The sequence below is a fragment of the Morus notabilis genome, unplaced genomic scaffold, assembly GCF_000414095.1.
Source record: "Morus notabilis unplaced genomic scaffold, ASM41409v2 Scaffold87, whole genome shotgun sequence".
Lineage (NCBI taxonomy): Eukaryota > Viridiplantae > Streptophyta > Magnoliopsida > Rosales > Moraceae > Morus > Morus notabilis.
In genome coordinates this window covers 502,941-513,134 of record NW_010366183.1, presented here as the reverse complement: position 1 = coordinate 513,134, position 10,194 = coordinate 502,941, and the positions used below count along the sequence as shown (strand labels likewise).

The window sequence follows — 10,194 nt, the reverse complement described above, 5'->3', positions numbered from 1 at the left end:
AGGCCGAAGTTACCAAAATACATGTTTAAAACTTTTAATATTTTAATTTTTAATGGACCACCAAAATGTTTATAACTTTTGCATAGAAAAACAACACAATATTTTATACAAACATGCGTACTGTTCTCAATTTAATATGACAGAGTAATCTGGATATTATTATTTAGTGCAGTAAATTAAATATATACGTGTTAAATATTAGGGATATGCTGTCCCATTTAATTACTTTACTCCAAGAACATTGCAGATAGAGTTTAATTATCCATCCTTAGACAGTATTCCAAACATAAGTGACCATAAGAAATTATAGTTGCTTCGTGGACAAACAAAAATATGTATAATAATTGAGGAGTAATAAAACATGAATATATATATATATATATATATATATATATCTATGATTGTGTGTACATGAAATTGTAAAAAGTTGTCAAGTGGCCTTATATTCTCAAAAATGAAACATCAAAAGAAGCACTTTTAGTTGTGCAACACCCATAAACTGCAAAAATTTAAAAGACTGTTGAGCATTGAGTATTGTCTCAAAGTTATGAGTTTTTATTGTAATGTTTGGGTCGTCCGTACATGGATGAAGACGTTGACTTAACTTAAAAATCAAGATTATAATTAGGAGATGAAAGATACTTTGAGGCAATTAATTAAGAATGATAATAATATATATCACAATATGTAATTTCTAACTCAACAAAGTTCAAATCTCCCATCTCTAAGTTCAAAACAAATTAGTTTCTTATATATTTATATAACTATAATAACTATTGGGATGTATATGCATGAACTCATTGCACAAATTGAGTACCTCAGAGATGTACTAGTGATGTACTAGCTAGTCCTACTGTAATTGATAGCTATTTTTATTCCGATGATGACCTTCCAAAAAGTATGTAGAAATTGGTTTGATTTCTTAATCTATTATCTTATATAACTCAGATAACAAATTTATATAAATTTTTTTTTTATTAAATTATAGGATGATGATGTAGATTTTAAGGATCTCCCTATGGGTACTTCAATGGTTGAATTTCTCGCTATAATGATATTATATGTACATAATTATGGGTGAGATTTCAGTTTAGAATATATATCTCCAAGGTCTGCCACCGAGGAACCAGCCAGAATTATATTCATATAGTTAGCGTAAATGTGAAAGGAGAAATTTGATGCAAAATGAAGCTATAAAGTTAGAATTGAAGTTGATAATGTAGATAATTAACAGATCAAAAAAAGATTCCAAATTTAAAAAATTTTCATCCTTCACGTGGGCACCTCATTTGTCGTTTTGCTTAATCTCCAAAAAAAAAAAAAAAAAAAAAAAAAAAAAAAAAAATTTTCCCCACCCCGGGGGCCCCCTTTTTTTTTTTTTTTTTAAACCCCAAAAAAAAAAAAAAAAAAAAAAAAAAAAGATTAATATTCTCTCAACTCTATGCTTATTGATTTATACAATTAATTAAAACCCCACATGTGAAAGGGCCTAGATCTGCTGGTATTCCCTGGCCAAGGAAGAAGGCAAAATTAGATTTAGAAAAGTAGTATCCAAGACAAAAAAAAAAAAAAAAAAAGCCACTTCAAACCGCAAATATAGGGCTTGTGAGAGAAAGAAAGCACACAAACAACCCTGCCAGCAGATTCTAGGCATGGGTGCCTTTCACATGGGAGCTAGGGTTTAAGTCCATTTTTATAATAATTATTTTTTCCTTCCGTATATATTATTTTCTTTGGTCCAGCTCATGAATATTTTTTATAAATTTATTAGCCCTTCATGGACCTTGCTTACTAGATATAATTGTTTATGTAGGGAGATGGTGATGGGGCTTGATTTGTTTAATGGTGATCATATTTTTAATTATATTAAGATATTATAATAATTGCTTATAATAAGAGAATAAACAATTAATTAGGTCACTCCCATTAAGGCTGTAACAGTTTTTCATCTTTTTCATCAATACACATCGTCACCATCTACTTGTTCCTCAAGTTTAGAGCCTGTCTTTCTTGAAGACCCCAAAGTCACATTAAGCCTTACTAATTGGATTACAAGTAATTACTTTTTATGTGAGGCATATTATATATTACTTGTTATATATATATATATATATATATATAAGACTAAAGTGTATGGATATTGTGGAGAGTTTTTAGTTTGAACCCACATGATAAATAGGAAAAAAAAAAAAAAACCATGAATAGGTATCTTTTACTGTACATTTAAAAAAGGAAAAAGAAAAACCACAAAAAGTTCAAATATGACAGTCACATATAGTATATAGTTCTTATATATTGGTCAATACTTGAATAGATTTTATGCTTACAGCTTTTAATTTTAAGAGCCCGTGAAGAAGTCAACTTTCTAGGACTTTGATGCATAAATACAATCTTCTCATTGTAGTGAAAGAAGACAAATTGTACATCAATTATGACAATGCGCTTGTGAACTTGAAAATTAAAATTAATGACTTCATCTAATTAGCTAGGTTTTCCTTAAATTCTATTAATTATTTGACACCCCAACGTAGCTCCAGGCTGACCAGTTGGGTTATAATTAATGTATCTCTTATTAATTTCTTTGATTTGTTTTTTTGGCTTTATAAGTCTTGAATCCCCACATTGCAAACCAAATTCCAGAAAGCGTGGCCATTTTTACCGTTGGGAATACCGATGGATGAGTTGAATTTGTATATATAATAACCGTGTTTAATATTCATCACGTTTCACCACAGAAAAATTCGAAAGACTAATTAATGCAAGAAATATATATATATATATATATATATATATATGTGAATATTGAAGTATACAGAGACTGCGGAAGATGGAGTTATGCAATTAATAAATTTAACAAACATAAATTTGAATCAATAAATCAAAGTTGGTGACATGACTGTGGGGCTGTGGTCTTGGCTTTGAATGTGGTTTTGTTGCAGGGTCAGCTATATATATATGTGTGTGTGTGTGTGTGTATGTTTATATATTATATTTATTGCGACTGTATATATTTTATTCACAATTGTTGTTATTTGTCTTTTCTGCAATGAATTAACAAAACAAACGAGCCATGAGTTTTCAAACAATTATAATTAAATAAGAAAAACTCCTAGTTCAATCCAATGAGAGAGACGAATACGACTTTTGAAGTTTTAGAGTCAGTACGTTAAAGTTCTCTCTCTCTCTCTCTCTCTCATCTTACTTGCCTTTGGTTTTAGGAAATGTGTTCAAATTACAGCTTGCGATCAACTAAATAAATTTTAGAAAAAAAGTGATATTAGAAAATATCATTGTTGGCAACCCCTCGATATATATATATATATATATATATATATCCAATATATATATATATAAATGGATATAAATTTCTTTTCTTTTCATGAAAAAGTTGCCATAAAAAAAAAGATTGTCATATAAAGCTATATATGCATCCCAAACCTATATAAATACACACACAGAAACACATACTCGTATTTCCTTTTAATTAAGGAAGAATACAATTTTTTTTTTTTTTTTTTTGGTTATTTGTATGTTTTCTTTATCACATGTACCCCACATGCCCTCCTAATTAAGTAGTAATGGAATAGTGCATAGGACCGTTAGTCACTCCTTATTATCTTAGCCCTAGCTAATAATTTAATTAATTAATTAAGTCAATAGAGACGGAATCAACCAATTTTGTCGTCTTCTCTCTGGATTGCTTGTTAATCATGAATGTCAGTTAGCAATAGGGTGGTCAACTAATTGGTAGCTAAATGACAAGAAGCGTGAAAGCATATTCCTTCATATGTATGTTTGGCTGGAAGTGGGTTAATTATAAACAATGACCAATAATATTAATTATATTGTTACACAAATTCTCAACATTAAACTAACTATTTTAATTCTTGACACAATGGGATCAACTAAGTCATATAATTATATGGATTCATTAGCTTGAATATTTAACAATAATTAGGGCTCAATTGATAAATATCATAGTAATACACTAATATTCTTATTAGTCGATTGCTTTTGACGCCATGCAGCCATATTTAATCTTAGCCATCTTAGATTACTATAAGAAAATTATAGCTAATTTAGACATATATCAACCATAAATTAGCTAGTGAAAATTAAAAAATGAAGTAATTACAATATATATATATATATATATATATCAACGGTGTATTTTATTTTTTTTCTTTTATAAAGTCTTTGTCTAATAATTTGGACACACGTATATAACAAATGAACTTAATTAAGACATATATGGGATGGTCCCAATTAAAAGAAGAAGCTTTATACAAGTAGCTAGTTAGAAAGGTAATGAAATTGAATGGGAGTCACGTAGGAAATCGAAGTCGCTTCCACATGGAGATCAAGAAAGGTGAACAATGTATATACATAGATAATTATATATGTGTGCATGTGTATATATATGATGTATGTATGTATATATATCTTGTTAAGCCGGAGTTTGAGGATAAGATTAATAACAAAGTGTGGGCCCAGCTAAGAAGAAGAGAGAGAGAGCTGGAGACCGACAAAGAGCATCTTTTTAATAATAAAAACATGGGTTTGCGTCCTGCAGGCCGATTTGCACACAACTACTGCATATATCGATCGCATGCGATCATGAGTTGAGAGACAACTATTAGTCGGTTTTTCTTTTTTTTTTTTTTCTTTTTTTTTTGGGTACATGATCATGAGTTTATGTGCAACATTTTGCAGTGCAGGCAAACAGCAAACTCTCCGGCGCTTATGCAGTGGCGCTTTGTGGGGTTTGTCAGCGCCACCCACGCGTCGTCTTTTGCAGCTCTCACTCCCACGCTCATGCCCCCAATCACTCTCGAATATAATCTGGATTGTGTGTGTATATATATATATATATATCCATATATTTATATATATATATGCTGTCATCAAACCCTACTACATATGTATATATATATATATATATTGATGGTTGCTATATAGTTAACATCAATAGACAAGGGTGAATTGGAGACATATAACAACACTCATGTGATACATACATACATCCATATATATATATGTATGTATGTATAATGTATTGATTCCATTTTAAGTTTTTCTTTGGATATATGACTAGCTGATCAAAGCCATAGGAATTGATCAACATTACTTAGGTTAAAAGACAAAGGATAAGTACTTTAACCTCTTTTTTATTTTATCCAAATGCCACACACTATCGTGTGGCTTTAGGAATGCTTCGACCATTCCATATGCTTTTAATTTTATGTTAAAAAGCAAAATTTTAGTCGAACAACTTCAAATTACGAGAAGACGGTTTTAGTTAATTAACCGTGAGGTCAACCAAATTAGTAAAACTTAATGTGTTATGAGATCTGTTAAAATGGTCTTTCTGCACCTTAAGTTTGACCAAATTATATCCAAAAAAGGAGATTATCAACATGAAATTAAAAACACATGAGCGGCATGATATTCCTAAAAACACGGAGTACTAAAACGTGACATTTAGATAAAAATCAGAAAAAGTTGAGGAACTTATTTGCAAATAGTATAATAGTGATTAGTGAATAACATTTTTTTTTTTTGGACAATCAAAATTTAATTAGATTCCATAATATTATTTCATATTATTTCAATGTAAAATACGGATAATATAATTTTATGTTTAGAAACAATATGATTCTTACGGGGCCCCTTTTAATTAATTAATTGATAACTTTCATTATAATATGATAGTTAGGTATGTTTCACAATACTATGATTAATTTCTATATATATGAACTCCTATCTCAAGCAAGGTTGGCAAATATGTTAAACGGATGCAGTTAGATTTGCTCGTATTTTAATCAAATTTTGGTAGCTTTTTGTCAATTTGCGTTTCTCAAGTAGTTAACTTGGTCGTATTTTGAATACATGTTGGTGTTTATTCTTAATTAGCGGGTGTTTCCCTCCCACCCCCCACCAGGAAACCTATAGCTATGCCGAATAAACAAATTTGCTACGGACTTATATATATATATATATATATATATATATATATATGTGTGTGTGTGTGTGTATAGATATAGATACTTGTACCTATTGTAATATTGTCATTCTTGAATCTTCAATGACACTGTATAGCGCTCCAGAAAGCAGACTACTCAACAATAATTCAATACTAGTGGATATTTGGTTCACGGATTCAGAACTATGATTCAGAATCATTCTCAATTTATGTGTATTTTTTGTGAGAGAAAATACTGTAGCGAGCCACGAACCATGTCCACATACCAAACACCTTCTAAATAACTAACAAGTGCAGCGTAATTTTTAGACTCAATATACGATTTTTTGTTCTTGTTTTTGTGAATGTAAAATGGAGCTGTTGTAATATGATAGTTTTTGATAGTTTTTTATTTTTATTTTTTATTTTGTTTTTTTATTTTTTAAATCCGACAGCTAGATTAGTAAGCTTTCTTTATTGCTAATTGTCAACACTTGGAGCTCACCTAACTCTTAGGCTGAAAAAGCAAAAAGGAAATTCAAACGACTTTTACTACGTGATAAAAGAAAACACTAATATCTCTAACGACATTGTTAAACAATATACCATAAAATATGTATATGATGTTTATATGTGTCCCATGTACCGTATAATATTAGTTTTATTTTTTTTTTTCGCATCAGCTTTCCCCATGATTTTGGTACGTAATGCTAATTATACTGACCTTCTCACTTTGTAACTTTAATATTGATCGAGTTTAATAGGCCAGTTTATGTAAGGTAGGCTTAATTAGCTTTATGATGAAAAGATTGGCTTAATTAGTTAGGTAGAGATGCTGCGAAAATAACAGCAAAATGAGAACCGTACGTAGATGTGCCCGTTCGGTTCCCTAATTCGAGTTGAGATGTGATGTTATGTGAGAGCTTTTTACTGTAGTAAAAAAGTTAGATGTGACTGTTTCTGAGAGCTTTTTATTATAGTAAAACTCGAATTTTAAACTCGAATCAGCGAAAAGAACGGGGCTAGTTAACCAATTCCCTATAGAACTAAAATGCATGAACTTAATTTTATATACACATATATTTCGGCACAAGTTGTTGGAATGGGGCTAGTTAACCAAGATCCTATAAACGGCGGAATGCTTTTCTTTCATTTTTTCCATTTCTCTGCTAGAATTTTCTTGTGATCATTTACCAATGTCATATCTAGAGAACTGTGTGTTCTTAGACAAAAGATATCAGTTAAACTTGTATTTTCACTTTATTCCATGATCACCATGCAAAAAAAAAAAAAAAAAAAAAAGTTATAGTTGTAGAGGTAAGATTTCATAATTTGTTGTATCACACACAAAATATATGCGTGGTTTGGTTTTATATTTACCCAATTAATTAGAATAACGGGGGAAAAGAATAAACTAATCATCATTAATTTGAAACAATGGAAAGCAACTGTGTTAAGTCCTCCAATTGCAATCGACAAATTAAAGGACGAAGATTATTTTGAAACGACCCGAGAGGAGCGGGGGAAGAGACACGTGGCAGCTTTAAGAGCAAGTGGACCTCAACTACGCTAAGGTTTAAACTTTTAGAGATAAAGATAAAGAGTTTGCAGACCAGAGTGGTGCATGTGGGTCATGGAAAATTGAAGCACACCACCTTTCTCTCTCTCTCTCTCTAGATCTCTCTCCCTCATAGATATTACACGACAGTCCAAATTATCAGCAATATTGTTAAAATTCGTTTGCTTAATGGTACTATGGCCATGGATGTGTATGGTAATTATTCCACTAAAACAAGCACTAGTTAAAAAAAAAAAAAAAAAAAAAAAAAAAAAACTTTGATTATGGATATTTTTCCCAAAAAAAAAACAAAATTTAAAAAAAAAAAAAAAAAAAAAAAAAAGATACTTTGATCCAATATGGTCAAATGCATTTGTAAATTATGTTTAAGACGGTTTGATCTAGTGGCCACCGAGGAGTTTATTAGGATAGAGTTTTAAAACGTGATTATGGGTTCAATCTAGTCTTGTATAAAAGTAATTATAAAATCTTAATTATATGATGTGTGCTATTAATATATTTAATCATTGTGTTATCTAGTTCATGATCTTTAATTTTGGGACGTATCACAAGTAATTAAGTTAGAGAATGAATGATACTGAATAGCTTACTTAGGTAATTAATTAAACGATTACTTAGAGAGAGCTTCCAATATATATTTGAGCATGTCAATTAACACGGCAAAAACCTAACTTAATGATTGATCAAATCCCAAAACAAGGAAACGATCTAGGATAATAACTGTTAGGAAGGAGCATTGTATAAGATACCAATGGTACTAGTATCATTCACTAATAATAAGTAGGTCACGCATCTCTCTTTCTCATAAGTGGAGCTCATATTTTATTAGTAATAATACTTAGCACCGGTGGTATTTCTAAGTATTTTTCGTTAGAAAGAGAGATTATGAATAATAAAGATGGCGTATGGGAGAGAATTAGCGAAAGCCCTTATAATTAATCAATCTAATTACGTCCAAAACCCTATTAATATAGAAGTACACACACACACACACACACACAGAGTTTTACTTAGACTCATTGTATGGCTCAAAATATACTGGCTAGAGACCCATATATGGTAGTGGAAAAGAAGATGCTCAATAAGGCGCACAAAAGAAAGGTTAATTAGCTGAAAACGAAAATGAAGTTTGAGTTTGGAGATAAGTAGTAGTAGTGGTAATTAGGACTTTGTGGGCTTTTAAATTATTGAATAAAATAATAATATCCCTAAGCATATTATTATATAATTGGAGAGAGAGAGCCTGTCTGAGAGGGAGAGAGAGAGAGAGGTGGGGACCCATCCACCGCCCATAAGCACGCAGTCCTACCGAAACAAAACCCATCCCCTATCTATTTTTTTTTTCTTCCCCTCAATCTAACCCTAACCCAACACTTAACACACCCAGATATTAGAGAATCCCAAGCTACAGAGAGAGAGAGAGAGAGAGAGAGAGAGAGAGAGAGAGAGAGAGAGAGAGCTTAGAGTCTCCTCCCATAACTATTCTTCATCTTTCTCTCCCAAATCTTCAACAAACACTACACGGCAGAATTTGATCATCATGATGCACCAGCTGATCATCGCCCTTAAGAAGCGTTAGAGAAGATCATGATCAACAACAACAATTTCAATATGGCAATTTCTGCTCCGATTTTGGTGGCCTTACAGCAGCTTAATCTCTAGTATTACTTCTTTTCACTTCGTTTCCACAAACCCAAAACAAACTAGTTTCAGCTCCAGTTTATTTCTTTTGAATTTTGCACAAAACCCTTCTTGTTTGAGCTCTACTAGTACTTCTCCTTTGTGTTACAATTAGGGGAAACAAAGAAGCTATAATATAGGCTTAATATTATATATATATCTATAGTATATATAGAACATGGATGCCCATTCTCTCCCACCTCCTTTCCACACAAGAGATTTCCACTTCCAACAGCAACAGCAACAATTCCACCACCAGAGCTCCGAGGACGACCAAACCGGCAGCTGCAGCAACCTCTCCAAGGCCCCGAAGAGAGATCGAAGCGGCGGCGACGACGACAACGACAGCGGCGGTAACCAATCCAATCAAGACCTCGTCATCGTCGGAGGTGGTGATGACCACGATAAGATGACGAGGCGGCCCCGCGGCCGCCCTGCTGGGTCGAAGAACAAGCCGAAGCCGCCGATCATCATCACCCGGGACAGCGCCAACGCCCTCCGGACCCATGTCATGGAGATCGCCGACGGATGCGACATCGTCGAGAGCGTTTCCACCTTCGCACGCCGCCGCCAGCGCGGCGTCTGCATCATGAGCGGCACCGGCACCGTCACCAACGTCACGCTCCGCCAGCCGGCCTCCCCGGGGGCCATCGTAACCCTACATGGAAGGTTCGAGATCCTCTCCCTCGCCGGCTCGTTCCTCCCTCCTCCTGCCCCGCCCGCCGCCACAGGGCTGACAATTTACCTCGCTGGAGGGCAAGGGCAGGTCGTCGGCGGGAGCGTTGTCGGAACGCTGATTGCCTCTGGACCGGTGGTGGTCATGGCGGCGTCGTTTAGCAACGCGGCCTACGAAAGGCTTCCATTGGAGGAGGACGACCAGACTCAGCTGCCGTTGCAAGGAGGCGGCGGAGGAGTAGGGTCTCCGACCGGAGGCGTCGGATCGCATCAGCAGCAGCAGCAGATAATGGCGGCG

At 33.5% G+C, this 10,194-nt stretch overlaps 1 protein-coding gene across 1 annotated transcript in view; it reads left to right on the top strand.

Moving 5' to 3' along the window:
• The first annotated feature begins 8,920 nt into the window (after positions 1 to 8,920).
• Positions 8,921 to 10,194, top strand: part of LOC21405961 (AT-hook motif nuclear-localized protein 24) — a 1,557-nt gene continuing 283 nt past the window's right edge. Inside the window, exon 1 of the mRNA XM_024173316.1 lies at positions 8,921 to 10,193. Within this exon, the coding sequence (XP_024029084.1) occupies positions 9,400 to 10,193 (794 nt within the window). The 5' untranslated portion in view covers positions 8,921 to 9,399. The remainder of the gene's footprint in view (position 10,194) is intronic.